At 42.7% G+C, this 20,761-nt stretch overlaps 1 protein-coding gene across 4 annotated transcripts in view; it reads left to right on the top strand.

The window, feature by feature from the left end:
• Positions 1-20,761, top strand: part of ARNT2 (aryl hydrocarbon receptor nuclear translocator 2) — a 122,670-nt gene that overhangs the window by 84,929 nt on the left and 16,980 nt on the right. For all 4 annotated transcript variants that reach the window (XM_088472947.1, XM_088472949.1, XM_088472946.1 and 1 more), the window contains one exon: positions 19,212-19,288. In XM_088472947.1, coding sequence (XP_088329073.1) covers positions 19,212-19,288 — 77 coding nt within the window. The remainder of the gene's footprint in view (positions 1-19,211; positions 19,289-20,761) is intronic.

Genomic DNA, 20,761 nt, shown 5'->3' with positions numbered 1-20,761 from the left:
TCTCAGAGAACCAATCAGAGTGCAGCCCTTTCCCTCTGTAGCAGCTGCAGTCAGTCACTCACACAGCACAACAGTTTTTTTCTGTGACTTTCTTCAGTAAAATGGTCACTGCTCGGCTATCTTTTGTCACAGAGGAATGGTTCATACACCTAATCCTTCCTTAACCAATGATGTATAGAATAGTGAAAACCCTATTAAAATCCATTCAGTGGTTCAAGAGATTAGCCCTAATGAACAGACAGACCCCTAAACCGGGTGCTTTATTATAGATATATAGAGATTTGTTTCTTTAGACTGCTATAAATGATTTATTTTTTTGTTTTGTGTTACTACAATGGCATCCACAGTCCTTTGGCACCTGGTGTACAGAGCAGAGAGACTATGGAACACTCTCAGCCTTGTATTCACTGTGACATCCACCCCCTCGATAACTAGGTGGTTAACGAGTGCTGCGACCCTATTACCACACGAATCCGGGAACTTTTCACTGATGTGTGTTAATGCCCGTTAACCTGTGTTTATGCCCGTTATCACGTCACTTTAATGACCATTAACAAAGGTATCGGGTGAAAAAGGGAGCCTAATAGAATAACCTTTGGCGATAAAGCCTGAGGCTACCTCCCTTTTTCACCCGAGAAAATTTTTCACGGCTAATTGAATTCCCACCTAAGTCTTTGTTTTGTATTTTGAGTCTCTATAATCCAAAATCTGTGAAAATAAGTAAAATCTAAGTTTTGGGGTTTGACATTTCTGCCCAGTGCTAACAGCAAATAGTTTTTGTAGAGAAAGTTTTTATATTTGTTGCATAATTATAGAAAAGATAATGCATATTGACACAGATTAATAGTGTAGATTTACACATATTGCAGGAATCAACAAGTAACCTGCACATCACACAGTAATGACTGACAGAATATATAGAGAATTCCTCTCACAAAAACACATTTACTAAGACTCATTGACGCGATCAGCTGGCTGATACCCTGCTGACATGCCATGTGCCTCTTCATGCACTTTAGCAGGGAAGCAGAGGCCGCTTTACTGAATTTTGAAAAAAAGAAAGAAGCTCCCGTGAGAATTTAGTTTAGGAGAAAACTAGAAATTATGTAATTTATTAACGGTGTGACCCAAAGGTTATATTAGATGGTACTTTCAAGTGTTTTTTTTTTACTAGCATATACTTTCCCTTTTGTGCCTGCAATCCTACAAATGGTCACGGAAAGTGACTGACTGCATAGAGACACTTTACAAAAACAAAACGTTTGTGTGCGACGAGGTGAAAGTACTGTAGGTATGATACATTATCATATGCTGCAGTGTCAGGAGTTCATCTCCTTATACCTTCTGTATGAACGAGTGGACATTACATCTTACTCCAGGGGGTAAATTTACTAAAGTTCGATTAGAGATTCATTTTTATGAATCACTGAAATCTCCTGAGATTGAATTGAACTTGAACAGCAAAATCCCTCAGCAAATCTCAAATTTACTAAGAATGGATTTTGCTTTCGATTTTCAACTCGAATTCGAGCGTGTTTAAGTTTAAGAAGGGATTTGTTGTTCGATTTTGCATGTTCATGTCATAATCGAACAGCAAATCCCACTCCAAAATAAACTTCAAAGCCCCAAATGAATAGAACTGCTTTAATTTTCAGCATGAGCAGTTCCTTGTGACACAGATACATGCATACATCAGGCCTGGCCTGGGGTGCCCTGGAGAGGGGGACCCCTTTATTGGGGGGGTCCCCAACTCCCCAGGCCTGGGCTGACTAGCGGTCAGGAGTAATGTTCCGGCTGGGGAGCACAGGGATAGGGTTTCCCTGGCTGTGACATTATTCCCTCGCCCCCGTGCTAGAAAGGGTCCGGTGCTGGTTGTGGAAATTACAGGGGAATCCTACGCATTTTGCCCCTGTAATTCCAGAACCAGAACCGGATCTGAGCCCAGTGCTGGTTGTGCTAAGTACAGTGGAACCCTACGCAATTTTTTCCCTGTACTTACACAACCAGGACTAGCTATGAAAAGTCTGGGGCTGGTTGTGTCACGTCATTTTTTTATTTTTTTTAACATTAACTCTTTACAAGCTTGTTACTGTAAGATACATGCATGCATCTCACTGATGTATGCGTGCATCTCACTTATGCATGTATCTGTGTAAATCGAACTGCTCATGCTGAAAACTAATGCATGAAGTTCTTCTAGTCATTTGGGGCTTTACAGTTCAAGTTTGAGTTCGTTTTTCATTCGATTTACAAATCGAATGTTAGTAAATGAAGGGATCCTATTGTCCTCTATGTGAAAACATCAATGTTTTTAGAAATTCAATTTAATTTCTATTTCCTTTTTCTATTCGATTTGACATTCGATTTGACCTTTAGTAAATCCCTTCATAAAAAAATCCAACCGAAATCGAATGCAAAATCGAACAGAAATCAAAATCGAACCATTGTAAATATACCCCCAGGTTTGTCAGCGTTCACTAGAGCATTAAATGTGAATGTCTTTTGTGTTTTACATGAGGTTAAGGTTTGCTATTAGAGGTGCTGGTATATTTTGGCAGATCAGAATGGTCTGTTCCAAGTAGAAATGCGACTTTTTTCTGAAAATCAATCTGGCAGTTGGGATTCTCATAGGAAAGTGAAAGATGCTGGACGTGTGTGCCAAACTCTGTCAGACGGACATCTCAGCTTTCACTCCTAACTAGGGTCGTGTTGTAGAAGCCCAGGTAGTCTGTAAATGTAAACCGGCCTGACTTGAACACGACTATCCATTTTATACCTTATTCAACCATAGGGGCCTGTAACACATTTTGAGGAATGCATTTTTATTCCTGGATTGTTTACATTCTGTTATTCTACTCTTATGTTTGAATTATTACTGTATACAAGCGATCAACACGCCATTCATTCTATTCAGGTTGTTCCAATCCCTCTGTTTACTGACTTGTCCCAGGAACACATGTTATTCCCTGACAAGGAAATCTGACTGCTCCAGCATCACACAGAAGTTGAGAGGGCCTATTAACATCTTAACAGTCTGATATGTAGAATGCAGGGGGCAGATTTATTAAGAAGAAATTTGTTAATCTCACCCATTTTAATTGTCTTTCGGGGTTAGATTTGATAAAGGCAAAGCCATGGAAAATCAAGCCTCTTCAAATCGCCCTCCCGATTTTTTTTACATGTCAAGCATACAAATTTTTATCACGCTGTAATTCCACAAACCGTCATAAAACCCGCTGGAAAAAATGTGAGACAAGGGGAGGTAGTGAGTGGCGAGATTGCTCACACAGAGCACAGTTTGAGCTATCAGACCATCCAAGACATCATAAAAAGTCACAATGCATTAATTAAGGGTTTGGTATATTTTGTTGCCATTCATCGTGTCTATGGAAAATGGAGTGTGCTGCTGCCCTGACTCCATGTTAGTTCATACATTCCTACTCTCCCGGTAATCGCGGGAGGCTCCTGATTTTTCGGGTAACCCCCCGCACCCCCGGAAGAGTAGGCATATCTCCCGCATCCCGCCCACTTCCTAGTGAAGTGGGCAGGATGGGGAGATTTTATCTGGAATTTTATGGTCCGTAGGGAAGGGGCGGGGCTAAATGGTGCAAATCGCGTCATTTAGCCCCACCCGCCCCTCACGGACCAGCAAATCGCGGGGGTTTCTGTAAAGGGGATGGGGCTTAATGCTGTGTATCGTCTGGCCCCGCCCCTCGAAGAGGAGAGCAGCAGGTCCATTCCTGCTGCTCCCAGAAAGCTGCCCAGGAATGTCGGTAAGTATGTGTTCGTTTTTATGGGGAGGCTTCATTCCCTAGCCAAGATGGCCGCCAAGCCTAGTACTGCACATACTGCGCCATCTTGTTACTGTGTATGAGCGACGCAGTGAGACCTGCGATTTATCTGCTCCAAAAACGTTTCCAGAGTGATCCTGCACTGCTACCCGCATCCTGCATACATTCACCAGCTGGTGAGCTGTATGACACCCCACTCTACTCAATTGCCGCTCCATCCTACCAGTGTGCATCTGAGTGAGTACGGCTGTGCCCGTCATTTCAATAAACCACTGCACTGGCTAAGTAACTGGGCTGTTGTTAGTTGTAAGGCATCCGCTGGTGTGTACAGTTACTCTGCTCCATTCTTAAGCCTGTACACACACCATTTTCCAACAATGTCGACATGAGAACGTCTACATGGACGCAGACATTGACAATGTCGATATTCATTATGTCAACATTGATGGAATATCAACATGATTAGAATGTCGACAAAACAGTCCCGTTGGTGCAGCGGTCACTTCCCTGCTAGCGGGTCTCCAGCGGCTGTGGCAGTGTTTTCTGGATTCAGAGGTCAGGTGATAATGACTTCAGTCTACTATCCAGTGGTGAGTAATGCCCCAAACCCTAAGCCTCCCCCTAGTGCATTATGCAGAATGTCGACATTTCAGATGACGACATTTTGCAATGTCGACGTCATAACTGTTGACATTGTTACTGTCGACATGGTGACTGCATCCGTTTTTTTTTTTCATTAAGTTATAGGGGCAGTAATATTGACATTTTAATATGGGCAATATTATATTATGAATGACAGAGGGCAAGACTATTGCTTTCACAATTTTGCCACCTTATAATGCTGTGAAACGCCGGGTAGCTGAATCTGCATGCATGTCGAGACTATTGCTTTCACAATTTTGCCACCTTATAATGCTGTGAAACGCCAGGTAGCTGAATCTGCATGCATGTCGAGCAAACTCATCACTCGTAAACCTTTTCTGTTTTCTGTTGGTTCATTTGGCTTAAACTTCCATCTAGTTTGGGGTTTTAAAACCTCCTCACATCACCAGGGATTTCAGTTTTAACCCTACAAACTGCTGTATAAATATCTGTCATTTTGGATGCAAACACTTAGGCGATGTGCGGCGGTGCGCAGTCATTTTATATCGTTGGAAGAAAACAGCATTTGAACAATACCACTGCAGCAATTACAAAAGTTATCAAGTACCTTTTCAAATATAGGGTGAATCTCCCACTAACCCCTCCCCATACTACTATATTGTCACAGTGATTTGTGCTAGATGCTATGCTGGTTTAGTCAAGACTAATAGGTACTCAGATTTTCCGGCTATGTCTTTCTATGCAAGATCAAGTTAGTGCTGCCCCTCAATAACCTGTGGAAATTCCTTAGTTGTGGCGTATGCTATTTTGTCCTGTGGGAATTAAGGTTCTGCTCAGAAATCCTATATATAGAATTGTTTAGCCTGCAGCCAGCAGCCCCTTCTGTAATATATGGCAGGTGGGAATTCAACGTTCCAGCACACGCAAAGAATCACTTGTTCCACATTGTTTGTGTGTGCCGATCGGAAAGAGCCCGCTGATGTGAGCTCATATAAATGAGACCCCCCTGGCCAACCAGGCTCAGCTTTATCATGAAGAAATGTAGAAATTGTAGAATGGAAACACTCCGGATAAATGTAAGCAAATTAAATTTCTAAATGTCAGGAGCAGAAGTCATTGGCTGATCTTCTCTTACCCATTAAATCATCATTGCAGTTTTATTAGTTTCTCCATTCATATTCATTACATGTATTACATTTTACTAGCTGCTATCCGCCATCTTGTCATGGATCACATAGGGACATGTCCATACAATAGTTAATAATTGTATATAAAGCAGACAATTATGCTTTGGAATTTGCACATAAAACTTATCAGTTGGACTGCATCCATCACCATCATGCTTTTATAGTCACAGCTCTTGACCTTTGTATAAAGTCATCTTATTTTAACCTCTTGCAGACTGCAGGGGATTTAGGGCCTGATTCAGTAGTGCACGCAAGTGCACTGCTGATCGCAGATTCCCGATTATCGGGAATTCTACGAGTGTGCAGAATGGGTCATGCATAGTCGCATGCAGACCCTTTTATACCACTGCTTGATTGACAGGCAGCTGCATTTAAGGGCCGGTGTGGGGCGGGGTCGGCCGGCATTCCCAGAAACGGGGGGGTGACTGCCCCGATTTCCGGGAGTAGCAAGCCCAGGGACTGCGTCAACGACGTAGTGTCCTGGGCTCGCAAGCCGGTCAGCCTGAGTAAGCTGAGGTTTACTCAGCTGGATGGCGGCCCGGCGCCGTCCACCATCACGACCATTGACCACATATGGTCGCGATGGTGATCTCAGCCTGTGACCTCCGTGCTGGGATCGCAAATGTCATACACCTTCTGCTGCATTTGCATAATAGCAACGACATAATTGCAAAGCTGCCTGTGTGCAGCTGTGCAATTGCGATCCTTGCTGAATCACCCCCTTAGTCCTTTATCCGGGCCCATTTTCATTGCTTTGTGCTGCTACAATTTTGCTGGGGAGTGTATCAATTCCACAATTTATCCAGGACAATGTTGGACTAGGGCTTTGTTTTCAGAAACTGTTGTAGTCTTATTAAGATAATGAAATATTCAATTTGTTTTGCAGCAATTACCCCCACACACACACACACACTCACAAATAAGACTCTTTTTAATCAATCTTGATGAGGTTTCTTTTACATACTAAAAAAATCAAATTGCATTGTATTTGTCTAATTCTCCCAAATATATTGGCTACTAAATGTTTGAACTTTTAATCAAAGCCTTTTTGATGACAATTTAATCAGAGGAGTACTTGAAGGCACTGATTAACACTAAGGGGTAAATTTACTAAGCTCCGTGTCTGGTCGAGATTGCAATCACGGGTGTGTTTGGCTAATTTTTAGAACTCAGAAATTTACTAAAAGCAAACTCAGGTGAGAAATCATGAAACTCTCTTTAAAACTCAGATGAAAACACTGATAGAAATAAATACACCATCGGCCAAACTCGTAGGTACTTTTCATAGCCAGGAATACAACTCAGGAATTTACCAAGAATTCTGATTATAATCAGTAGCAAACTCGGTCCTAAATAGAAGTTTCAAATAGACTACCTCCTCAGCTGCGTGTTTGGCAGAAACATACACAGATCAGTGTGATCTGTGTACGTTTCTGCCTGTAATTAGCCTAAAAAATGTTTAAAAAAAAAAATGTGCTCCCCCCCCAAAACATAACCAGCCCCGGGCTCATGAGCCAGTTCTGGTTCTAAAAATACAGGGGACAGAACGTGTAGTGGATCCATGACCTGGGCTAACTAGCTTGAGGTGTTAATGCTTTGGCCAGGGTGATCAGGTAAAAGGGTCCCCTGGCTGTTGCATTACACCTCGGCTAGTTTAAGTCCGGTGCTAGTTTTAAAAATACGGGGAGCCCCATCCCATTTTTTTCCATATTTTAAACCAGGACTAGCTCACAGAGCACAGTGCTGGTTCATAAAATACGGGGGACCCCTACACATTTTGTCCCCCGTATGTTTAGAACCAGGACTGGTTGCTGGTTATGCTTTGGGGGAGGGGATCCCACATCAATATTTATTTAAAATTAACCCTTTCTTTTAATAAATATTACACACATCTCACTGATATGTGCAGGCTGCTTGTTCGGGAGTGTTTGGATGCGGTCAGGCACAGGGAACTCTGAGATCACATACACCATCGAAAAACACAATTCAGCAGAACATGATTCTTGGTAATTTGAGTGTTTGAGCCGTCGAAAGTCTCCCGTGTTTCACCGATACTGAGCGTGTTTCAACTTTGGCAATCTTGGACCAAACACGATTTTTAGTAAATTTGCCACTAAGAATTTGGCTGAAGAACATTGTCCACATCTTAAACTAAACTATCAGCACAAATGGGTGGAAGAGGTGCCCGAATAATTCTGTTTATATCTATGTAAAACTGTAACCACTATTTAAAAATTAATAATAAGTAAAGTATTAATAAATCAATAGACTTTCTAAATTGTCTCAGGGCCTGATTCAGCAAGGATCGCTATTCTGCTAATACGCGCGCTACGCAGTAGCTAATATCAGCGGTGAAATGCAAATGTTTGCAATCGCATTGCAATCGCAGCCTAACATAAGGACGCCCACTTCCCCTCACTCACATCCCTATACTTGGGCAACATAGTGAATTAATCGGTAACATCGAGTAACATAGGACCCATGCGCACAGTTAAGGCAGGTCAGACCTCACTCAGGAATTGCTAACTTCAGCGCACGCTTTGAGGCCTCAAGCTTCGTATGGCCATGAAGTGAAAAATGTATGCATGCCTCTGCAATGGCAAGTTGATGTTGACTGATCGATAAATCTTTCCAGCCAACAGTTTCCTGGAGAACCCTTTATTAGAGACCAGATCTTTCTCCCATGCAACTGTTCCTCAGCTTTTAAATATGTCCTTTCATATTCTGTTCATCTTTGTACTACAATAACCATACATATCTGGCACTCCCGCCGAGCAGCGTGCGCCAGGCCGAAAGCTACAGATTTTCCGTTGTGCTAAATCCCAGATTCCAAGCAGTGGCTGTCCTGCCAAGACTTTCGCTTCCAGGCTGCTTTTTAAACGTCCTGGATTTATTCGGCAGTAGCTTGAAGAAAGTCCCATAAAAGGAAAGTGTAATTGAAATCACATCTGGCATACACAACAAAGTAATGACTGGCAAATTACACTCATGTTAACTGTTTATGTGTCTTAGGGACTGTCACTTGGTATCACACTGACATGCACACAAAGGCTATTCCTAAGGGTGCAAAATACCATTTTGTCAACCACGTGCCGTGAAAGAGCTAGAATTCACCATAGGGTTTTGAAGTAGTATAGGTGAAAGATAAAAAAATATGTCAGTTTACATAGCATAAGATCATTTCTGCAGTAGATGAAACATAGGGCACATGGACTGTGAAGGAGAGATTAGTACTGGATTAGGTTATCAATGGTTTACCTGCACCATAGTTTTCCTAATATGGAGTGGTGCAGGAAGCGCAGTGGATGTGCGAATGGAGTTTAGTCCATACAGCAGACTGCTTAACCAGATCCTTGGTTTATTAATCAGGTAGAGACAGGCAGTAAGGCGACACAGGGTTAATATTAATAGCAGATACAAGGTATAGGGATAACCTAGTTGCAGCCTGGAGCCTACAGGGTATGCTGGGTTTTGTAGTGTGGCCAGGTGCAGTATGCACTCTATATGCTGCTTGTATGGTGGTAACAGCAGTGGTGCTTGTACTATACACTGCTGTGGTGGTATAGTGCTATAGGGTCTCTATGGCTTCTTCGTAATGGAGATAGTACCCTGTTGTCACTTAGGGGCACGGGCACTCGGTATATGTGCAGTATAGTCTCGCATGCACTGTAGCACGTCACAGGTCAAATCTCCGGAGAGAGCCCAGCGCCCGTCAGTTCCGGAGCCAGGAACACAGGCAGCGCAGAGCTCTCTATAACACCCCCCCCCCCCCCTGCTCAAGGCTGTCTCTGGTTACAAAGATCTCAACATGAACATCGCACAGTTTTGACGTCTCACCTGCAACCAGAAACAGAGAATATAATAATAATTATGTTATTTATATAGCGCTTTGCTCCTAAAGTCTGCAAAGTGCTTTACATTTGCCTTTGCAGCACAAAATACAGTACATAACAAGCTTAACAAGGAACTTTAGAGAAATACTTGGGTGAACAGGAAAGTCTTGAGTCTATTTTTGAAGGATTCTAGAGTGAAGGCTTCTTGTACTGTGCGGGGGAGCGAGTTGGAGCCACAGAGTTGGAGCCACAAAGCTGAAAGCTCGACCCCCAGACGAATTCCGGGAGATTCTAGGTACTATTAATAGTCCTTCGTCAACGGATCACAGTAATCAAATGGGACAGTAAGGAATCAGAAGCTGCTTCAGGTACCTTGGGCCTTGGTCATGTAGGACTTTGAAAGTTAGTAAGCCAATCTTGAAAACAATTCGCCAGCAGCCACTGAAGGGAGTAGAGAGTGGGTGTTATGTGGCTGGAACGGGGCTGGTTGGTTAATAGCCTGGGAGATCAAGGTAGAGTGCATTGCAGTAGTCTAGGCGTGATTATATAAATACATGTATGACTTTAGGCAGATCTTCTGAGGGAATTAAGGGCCTGATTCAGACCCACTCGCAAGTGGGTCGATTGTTAGGCAGTGCGCCCGCACAAAAAGCACTCACTCCTGCGCTCGCATCCAAAAGGGGCGGCTGTCGATGTTGATCGACAGCTCGCCCCGTTTGGAAGGCGGGGCGGGGTGGTGGCAGGGCAAACGGAGGCGTTCCTGCAGGAACGCCTGACATTTGTGGGTGGCCCTACTGACATTACTCGTGATGTCAGTAGGTGGACTTCCTGCTCTGTTAGAGCAGGAAGTCCACTGGGGCTTGTGGCAACAAGACCCTACCGCAACGTCGTCTTGACCATCGCGACCATCATCTGGCTGCTCGTATAAGCTGTGGGTGGTAACCCACAGCTATGCGAGCGGCCAAGAGGCTGTAACTAAAAAAATAAGCGCCCGTCCTGATTCAGAGCAAGCGCTCGCTTTTTGCGAGCGCCTCTGAATCAGGGCCTAAGTGCTTGATTCTGGCTATGTTCCTCAGATGAAAGAATGAGGATTTGATTGTGGCTGATACCTGATGTTTAAGTGTCAAGCCACTATCCAGGAAAACACCAAGATTCCGCACACGTTCAATGTTTTGTAATTCTGAACCCCCAAGCGTAAGTCCTGTTGGTTGGCTATGCTGTAGCTTTGTCCTGTGACCTATCATAAGGACCTCTGTTTTATCAGGGCTCAGTCGCAGGCCAACTAGCACTCATCCACTCCTGGAGCTCAGCTAGACAGCCATTTAGGGTTGTTATGGGGTTTTAGAAGTTGTTATGCAACATAACATGATAAAGTACATCAACATTAAAATGTGTTCGTCCATATACCTGCAAGAAAACATTTGTGACATGAGATAATTAACTTTTGGTTGACATCTCCACAACATTGTTTTTGCTAGTCATGTTAAAAATGCATTGACTGAGGCATTATCTACCAGCTCTCTAATGAAATGGTATCTGATATATATATAATTGGACCTACCATAGTACTTAAAATAATTGCAACTCTATTGTCACATGCAATGTTGATGGTCTCATCTAAAACTAGAAATAAGTCATTCACAGTGAGGGGTAAATTTACTAAAGGTCTATTATAATCAATTTTGATTAATCTAAATCGAACTAAATCGATGTTGTTTTTATGGGCTAAATTGCACATTTACTAACAGATGTCTTTTTTAATATTGATTTTTAAATGTTAGTAAATGTGCGATTAAGCCCCTGAAACACAACATCGATTTAGATAATTCAAAATCAATGAAAATCAACCTTTAGTAAATTTACCCATTAGTCTCTTCCAGCCACAACGCCTCTATGGCTGTCTCAGTGAGTCATGTTTTTTTCGCCTCGGTAGTAGATAAGGCAACTGTTTGCATTCCTTCTGTTTCTGCGCTTGTAGTTGGACACATAGCTTTTGAAGTTTTCATGCGTTCGTTGATGGGTGTGCTGACTGCTCTTGCATCTGCTATCCCGGACTTGTTAAGCATTGCTCCAGTATAGCCTTGGTGATGTATTGTAACAGTCCCAGCACTTAGATATTGTACAATATTAAAAAGTCATAGATGGTGCACAGGCCCAAGGTCTTTGAGCTTGACACTTGCTATTTTGTCTTCTTGTCATCTGTTTGCTGGACATTGGTTGTCAACTTTTGGACTTGTGGCAGATTCCCTTTCTTGTCAGTGCCTACTTGACTTTGCTTCTTGGAATGTTTGAGGTTCACAGTTGACAAAGTTTGCAAATTCTGCACTGTAACTTTTGTTAGGTTTTCCTTTGTTGCTCCTCACAAAACTCCTGCTTCTGATCATCTGTATTACTGTTTCAGTCTCTGACATGCTTGCAGCTGCAGGCATGTCTAGCATCACAAATCTTTGTAGTGTTACGATATCTTGCTTGTACTTAGCTGAAATGGTCTTGTGAAATAGTGCATCTCTCAACTTTAGAAGCCTTTTGTTGCTGATGTCCCACAGTCTGTAACTCTTGCTTTGTTGGCAGTATCCTAGCATAAACATGTAAATGGTTGATACTTGGTCTATTCCTGGATGACGCTTCCAATGTGTCTTGTCTTTGACTGCCATTGTAGGTGCTCAGTTGTAAGGTAAACAGCTGTTTGAACTTCTTCTGCCCAACATTTTTTGTATCATTCAACATAGTTCAAGCTCTCTCAATTATTGTTCTATTTGCTCTTTCACTCACAGCGTTTTTTTCTAGTGTGTAGATGATAGTTAATTGATGCTGTGTGCATTTTTTTTAGATAGATAGCTATATCTTTATTTTTGTATTCTCTGTCATTGTCAGATCTTAATAATTGTATTTTCTGGCCTGTCTGATTCTCTACAAGACTTTTGTTTTCTTTGATCTTGCCTGTAAGTAAACTTTTGTTTCTTAAGAAGTAAACATGCGTCATCCTAGTAGCATCATTGATGAGTCACCTACTTTACATCTAAAATTGATTCCATACGTCAGGACATCATATCCAACCAGTCCCCCAGCTCTCCACCTCCTCCTTTCCCAGATCACCCCTCCCCATCAACTTTACCAACTCTAACATCCTTCTCCTCTGTATCTGGAGAGGAAGTCATGGCCCTCATCTGGTCCTCCCAACTCTTCCACCTCCCCTCTTGATCCTATCCCCTCCCGCCTCCTCCGCTTCCTCTCTCTTTCTGCCTGCTCCCATCTTGCCCACCTCATTAACCTCTCCCTCTCATCAGGCAATGTTCCTTCTGCATTCAAGCATGCCCTTGTCTCCCCATTCTTAAAAATCCTACCCTTGATACTAACCTTCTTTCTAACTACCAACCCAACTCTCTCTTCCCTTTTGCCTCCAAACTCCTTGAGCGGATTGTCTACAAACGCCTGACCACTTTTCATTCCTCCCACTCCCTCCTTGACCCTTTTCAGTTCGGCTTCCGTTCTCTCCACTCCACTGAAACTGCCCTCACGAATGTCAGCACTGACCTCTTTGCTGCCAAATCCAAAGGCCACTACTTACTTCTCATTCTCCTTGATCTCTCTGCTGCTTTTGACACTATGGACCACCCTCTCCTGCTGCATATCCTTCACTCCCTTGGTCTACGTGACACTGCGCTCTCCTGGCTGTCATCCTACCTCTCTGACCGATCTTTTTCAGTTTCCTCTTTCCCTCAACAGCCTCTTACAGTAGGTGTTCCCCAAGGTTCTGTTCTTGGACCTCTCCTATTCAACCTCTATACTTCCTCTCTAGGTGAACTCATCAGCTCTTTTGACCTCCATTATCATCTCTATGCTGATGATATTCAAATCTACCTTTCCTCCCCTGATCTCTTCCCCTCTCTTCTGACTCGTATCTCCAACTGTCTCTCTGCTATCTCTTTATGATGTCCCATCGATTTCTTAAACTTAATATGTCTAAGACATAGCTGATCATCTTCCCACCCTCCCACATAACCTCACTTCCCACTATTTCTTTATCAATTGATGGAATAACTATCTAATCTAGTCCCAAGGTGTGCTGCCTTGGAGTTATCCTGGACTCATCCCTCTCCTTCAAACCACATATCCAGAACCTTTCACAGTCCTGTCGTTTCCATCTCAAAAATATTTCTAAGATCAGACCCTGTCTCACCCAGGATGCTACTAAAACCCTCATACACTCACTGGTCATCTCCAGGTTGGACTACTGTAACCTTCTCCTATCTGGCATCCCCAAATCCCATCTCTCTCCTCTCCAGTCTATCCTTAATGCTGCTGCATGGCTTATCTTCCTCTCCAAACGCTCTACATCTGCCTCCCCTCTCCTACAAGCCCTCCACTGGCTCCCCTTCCCTTTTAGAACCCAATTTAAGATTCTCACGCTCACTTACAAAGCCCTCACCCAATCTTCTTCCGTATACATCTCTGATCTCATCTCCCGTCACTCTCCTCTCCGCTCTCTTCATTCAACTAATGCACGCCAGCTTTCATGCCAGATGATTACTTCCTCCCACTCCCGCCTCCAAGATTTTGCCCGCACTGCTCCTCACCTCTGGAACTCTCTCCCACTCCCCATCAGACTCTCCACCTTTTTGCAATCCTTCAAACGGGCTGTTAAGACCCACTACTCCATCAAAGCCTTCCAGCTATCATTCTAACTCCCTGCTACATGCTCCTTCCTCCCCATCTACCGCATCTGTGTCACCCCTGTTTGTCTTCCCCTCCCTTTTAGAATGTAAGCTCTTACGAGCAGGGCCCTTTACCCTCTTGCGCTTCTCCCTACTTTAGTTTCATCTACTTCTTACTCATCACTAGGGCACCTAACACTTGGTTGCTTGTGCTCTGTTGCTTATCTGGGTGTTATGGTCGCTAATGTAACAATATATATTATCCATGTCTTGGTCCTGTAGTGTATTGTTCTGTAAGTCGCTTGTCTACAACTTGTTTATGTACTTTCTAAGGCGCTGCGGAACATTTGTGGCGCCATAAAAATAAATGATAATAATAATAATAATGAAGTATTGATTCCCACTCATGGATTCCACTTTCATTGGTCCAAATACATCGATATGCACTAATTTCAACAGTGCTTTTGTTCTGGATGCTGACTTGGGAAAGGTGCAACATGCTTGCCTGCCTTTCACGTGACTTTCACATTCTGGTCTTTCAGGATTGCTCACCCACACCCCTACGCCATGCTAGAAGTTTCTGTAAATTGTCTTGACCTAATCTTCTGTGACATACCTCCATTGACTGGTTAGATTCAGAAGCTGCTATTGCACAACATTACTCTGTATCTAGGATATACACTTTTTGGCACCGGGTTGCTGCCACAATTACAGTCCATTTTTGGTTGTACACAACACACTGACCCTTTGTGAATTGGACTTTGTATCCTTTCTTCTCCAGTATACTAATGGCAGTTAGATTTATCCCTAAATTAGACACAAATAGTACATCTTCTATTTCTGTAATATCTGTTTTGCTTTTAATTCTTAAGAGTACAGTAATTGTCCTGACTTTCATGGCATTTAGGACTTTGTGCCTGATTCAGCAGTGATCGCTACTGCAATCGCAGCTGAGAATTTGGCATGGAATGCAGCAGCAAAAATATGCTAATGCTTCCCAAAGCTCAGCCGGCATAAAGACGCCCACTGCTGCTTTCTCATATCCGTCCAATGTTGCTCTTCTGCGTAGACATCAGTACCATCAATGCTCATCAGGAAGTCACGAGCGATCGCCTGGAGTTCGCCTCGCCCTGCATTCTCAGTGCGGCAGCTTGTGACACGCAGTCCCTGGCCTCAGCACTCCCAGAAAACAGGGCAACACCCCACTATTTCTGGGAAAGCAGGCCAGCGCCACCCCCTCCCCACCCCCAAACACCCGCAGCTTGTCAATCAGGCTGCATTTTGGAGACTCTGCGAGCGATCTTGCAGATGTGAAATCACAGTGGCTAATTTATGCACACCCATGAAACGGCATTCAAATGTAGAGACACGCCTTCATTTTTCTGACCACTCCCTGTCACCACCCACAAACACTGACAGCCTGTCATCCACTTTGCTATGTATTGCTTTGCGTGTCCGTAATCGCAATGCCATCACTGTACGTACGCAGGGTGGCTTATACACATGCGTGATGCCAAACAGTCGCTCCATATGCGTCCGTAATCGCAATTGCATTCACTGCTGAATCAGGCTCTTTATCTCCTATTCCCCTGATATTCACATGGCTTTAGTGACTTGAACCAACTCCCGTTGCAGCTAAAGTGGTTTGTGGCTCCTGAGTCTATGTACCAGCAGTCCTTGTGGTGGCTGTCTGCTACATTCAATGCTGACTCATTCCTGCTGTCCCGTTTATGTGATGTGGTACCACTTAGTTCACTTGCTCTGCACTCTGAAGGCTTTACGTCCCAACTTAAGACATTTGAAACATCCGTACTGTGGCTTTTCAGGCTTTGTGCTCTTTGACAGAAGAACAGAGTTCTCAGCATTAGTCTCCACGGGCATACACACTTGTAATTGCTGTAGCTTGGCCTGTACAATCTCTGTTGTTAGCTTTGTAGTGTTAGACTTTAAAGCTACTACTGAGAAGTCGTACTCTGGCTTAAAGTTTTGCAGCATCACCATTGCAACCTCCTAGTTGCCTATTAGGATGCCTACTGAAGTCAAGTCAAGTTTCTGATAGGTGGACAACATTTTATCTAGATATTCATTCATGTTCTTGCATGCACTAAGCTTTGTATATAAAGTATGCCTCAAGTTAATTAGTCTCATTAGGCCTTTGACATCTGTAAAGCCACCCATATATCATGTGTGGTTGTCTTTCCAAGAATAATGGAATATACATGCTGCTCCATAGCTAAGCCTATTATTCCCATGGCTCTATCCACATCATCTCACCTTGGATTATCACCAAGATTGCTAGTAACCTTCCACAGCTTTTTCTGCTGTAATTGCATTTCCACGGCAAACGTCCATGTAGCATAATTCTCTGAACCAGCTAGTTTTGCAAAGCTCATGCTTATTCCTGCACTGTACATTTTTTAATTAAGGTGAATAAGGAATTTTCTGTACTCTCTCAGATCCTCTTATTCCATGTTGCTTCAGTTTCTGTTCTTGGAAACGTCTGTCTTCACACTGGGGTGTCTGTAATTCATAACTTATTGGCAGAATTTTGGAGTGGTGCTGGATGGGCAGTGACAATGGTGGTTAGCTCACACAGCAGACTGCTTAACCAGGTCATTGGTTTATTAACCAGGTAAAGACAGGCAGTAATTCAACACATGGTTTGTAGAAGATACAGATTATAGGGATAACTCAATTGCAGCCTGGAGCATACAGGGTATGCTGGGTGTTGTAGTGTGCCAGGTGCAGTATGCTGTTTGTATGGTGGTAACAGCAATGGTTCTTGTACTGTACACTGTGGTGGTTGTGGTATAGTGTTATAGGAGCTCTGTGGGTCCTTCGTAATGTAGGTAGTATCCTGGAGTCAATCAGGGGCATATCCATTCTGTGTATTGACACAGAGGAGTGAGAACCCGCTGTAAAGTCGTGCATGTCAGAGGTCGAACCTCCAGAGAGAGCTACGCCTGGTCCTAGTGCGCGTTGGCTCCAGGGCCAGTAATAGAGGCAGCCCAGAGCGTTGCTCTCTAACACAAGGGCTATCCCAGAGCTACTTTTATTGCTAGGTATGCCTTGTATGTGTGGTTCTCTGTATGTGATGCTGTTACATGCTGTAATAGAATAGGATAGGGCTGGGTATGCTTTCTGTTGCTGATTCAACTCCTGCTGTGCTGTAAGGATGATCACTGAGAGCGTCAGTTTTTTCTCACCTCAAATATTGCATTTCAATCTCAGTTGTGTGTCTTAAACTCCCTGGTTAATCCATGACCATCAGACAACCTAAAGTGAATGATAAAATGTAGGTTATAGATCACCAATAGAAGCATTTTCCATCAATAAACTCCCGTAGTTTCTACAGCTTAAAACATTTGGTTACAATAAGATATAAAAAAAGAACATGAATTTGTTATAGATAGGGCTGACATGCTCCTGGCAGCCACAGTAGCTCCTGCACTCAACTATATAGATGTCTCGTTCAGGAAGAGTTGAGCTGTTCCTTATACTGTAGGTGCAAAACTAATGGCCTAGTAGAATGGGATATTTATAGAATGTGAGTTTATTTAACATCTGTTGTGCATTTAACATATCTCCAGAGAATAAGACATATTTTTTAATGCTCTCAAAATCACATATGCGTTGTCTTTATGTTGTAATCATACATAAGAAATGAGAGCTCTCATATACATTACATTACATTACAAAGAGATACTATCTGTGTCATTATATACACAGACATGGATAAGGTTTATACAGTACGTGAAGCCTGACACCTACAATTTTAATACTGTATATAGTATAGGAAACAAGGTGCAATGTGGAGAACAATCCATAGGGGTGTGCTATGATATGTCGACATTCATCATGTCAATATAACTGTGCTCCTCCGGCTTTCCTCTAACCCTAATCCCTAACCCTCCCATTAGTGCCTAAAAACTGTGAGCACGTGCAACCTAAGCCTTACCTCCCCACCCCCACAGCCTCACCCTAATCCTCTCACACACAGCCTAGCCCTAATGTCGACATTCTGACTTTGTAGACATGTCACCTATCGACATTTTGATAATGTTGACACATTGCCAGTTGACATTTTAACAATGCCAACATCGTAACTGTCAACATTTTGAATGTGGAATTGTCTACCTTGTGACTACATCCCATCCATAGGTAGTTGAGTCTGACCACATGGTGATTCTGTTCCGGCTTCTGCAATCTATGGGGTCACTGTAATTTCCCCATACTGTACATAATAAGCCCACAGATGTGCGCGCTGCCACATGGGAAGTTCCTATTGTTTTGGATGGTCGAATCTGAAGCCTCTTTCTTAAACAAGATGTGTTCTGGCAGACTCGCCCCTGTGCCGTCACTACATAACTCGGGGCCTTGTGAAATGGGCTTGGAAAATGCTGAAACCAGTTCCGCACAAAGAAAAAAAAAAATAAGCCGCATTTTTTCCAAATTCATAACAGGAAGTTTGGATGGCTTCAAGCAGTGCAGAATTGCATGTGATAAAAATACCTCTAATGAGACACAAATGTGCTCCATCGCCTCTGATTTGCTACTAGTAAACAACATTCCTGTGCTGTGTGTCTGCTGAGCAGGGGGAACCAGGGACAGCAAGTTCTTATAGATCTACAAGAGAGCTTGCATTAACTCTTACCACATTTTACACTGACGCATTAGCTGTTATGTTATTTCCCCTTACCATGACATAGACAGACAACAAAATCTCATTTGCATGTTAACAACTGTTTATTTATACAAGAAAACAGCTTAGTGATCAGTGACTGTAACATAAATGTCCAAGCTCGATGCTATAAATATACATGAGTAACCGTGGGTGGCTATGAGTATGTAATACACATATGCAGTACACACGTACATATTATGGGATGTTAGTTATATCAAGTCAACTTATGTAAAGGTAATTACCCTGCCCCCCATGATGTGCACACAAACACGTCATCTACAGGACAGTAGTATGCAATGCCATGTTTATGAGACATTCAGTGATATCTTAGTACAGATAAAGCTTTTTGTATTACTTTTGGAGTAAGAAGTTGTATGTCCTATTTAAAAAATAAAATAATGCGGTAAATCACTACTGAATTGTATAGTATAGTCATATATGCGTCTTATATGTTACAGGAATGACTATCCCTGAAGAAGATGCTGAGGTGGGCCAGGTGAGCAAGTACTGCCTCGTTGCTATTGGGAGACTGCAGGTGAGAATGCTGTAATTATTGTCACTTTACTTGTTATGTCAAATCAATGTTAAAAAATAAGATATGTTTATGTTTGTGAGAAGCCAAAGTAGAAATTCCCACTGACTTCTTTACAATTTCCACTTTTATAGGCGTGTTGATCACCTGTGCCCATTACCTGTGCCCTTGGGCACTTCACTGCACTTGTTTTTACATACATCCTGTAGTGAACACATTTGTTGCACATCAGGACACATCTCTATAGGTGAAAACTTCTCACCTGGAGATTTCATCCCCATATTACATTGCCGGCTACAAAGTCATTTATGGCATCCGTAGAGGACTGATGCCACACAAGACATTTGTTGGATAAGCATCCTTAATCCTTTACTGGGTGTAAATGACTGTGATGTTCATCCCTGTCTATGGCAAGTGTAAAACACACTGAAATCCTCAGGTAAGACGTTCCCTGCTATGTGTATTGTGCACCAGAAACCAATCATGCTCTTTTTCTTGGTACGTGGTGGATTGTTCTGTATACATGTGAGAACAGCCCACTATATTTGCCTGAATATCATCAGCAGTTAATAATCCCAATAGGCTCTTCCTTTACTGATACTTAATTGTATTTCATTAATAAAACATTCAATATGGTAAAACTTTTATTATTAATATTATTATCCATTATTTATAAAGCACTGACATATTACACAGCGCTGTACTCAGTCACATAGCAGTACTGATGTGAATAGAGCCTTAATGGTCGGTTCTATGTACACCAATTCTCATTATCTGAAACCAGACCGAGCTTTGCCTTGATTTTTCTTCCATCCATAAATAAGAGGAATTGATAAGCTTTTTGGAATATAGAATTGGATGTCCAGCATTTAAAAGGGGACACCCCTATTGTTGGGAGATCATCATTCAAAACTGACCACATACAGATGTGTCCTCATGCAACCAGCATCTGTTTGCTATATGGCACCAGATTGCTGGTGCGACTTAGATGCTCCGCCACGGCTATCAAAGCCTACTCTTTCCTAAATATTGCATCTTAGTCGCATCATAATCACATGCAAAGCCGCTCACAGTGTACCAGGGACGCTAGGTTACTACTTTTGTCACAAAGGAATTTGTATACTATGTGTAAAAAGTCGCAGATTAAACATAACAAAACGTTGCAGGAAAAACGGCTGCGAACACTCGTACCGGAACCTTTTTTACACAGATGTGCGAATTAGTCACACATTGTTAGTATATTGCTAATTAAGTATTTTGTGTCTTAATAGGGTTCAATTAATTACTACTTTTAGTAGAACATTAACCTATGGTAGGCATCATGAATTGAGTGTGAGTTTCTGTCCATGGTATCTAGTGCCACTTCCATCTCATGCCGCAGCACTCCTGTTTACCTGGAGATTTCTGATAAGCTAAAATGTTGTGATTGTCCTGTGATATCCTGCTGCCAAGGCCACCAAAAATGTATTTTATTGT

Source organism: Taudactylus pleione, unplaced genomic scaffold (genome assembly GCF_031769625.1).
Source record: "Taudactylus pleione unplaced genomic scaffold, aTauple2 ptg000129l, whole genome shotgun sequence".
Lineage (NCBI taxonomy): Eukaryota > Metazoa > Chordata > Amphibia > Anura > Myobatrachidae > Taudactylus > Taudactylus pleione.
Note: the sequence above shows the minus strand (reverse complement) of the source record. Positions and strands in the feature narration are given on the sequence as shown.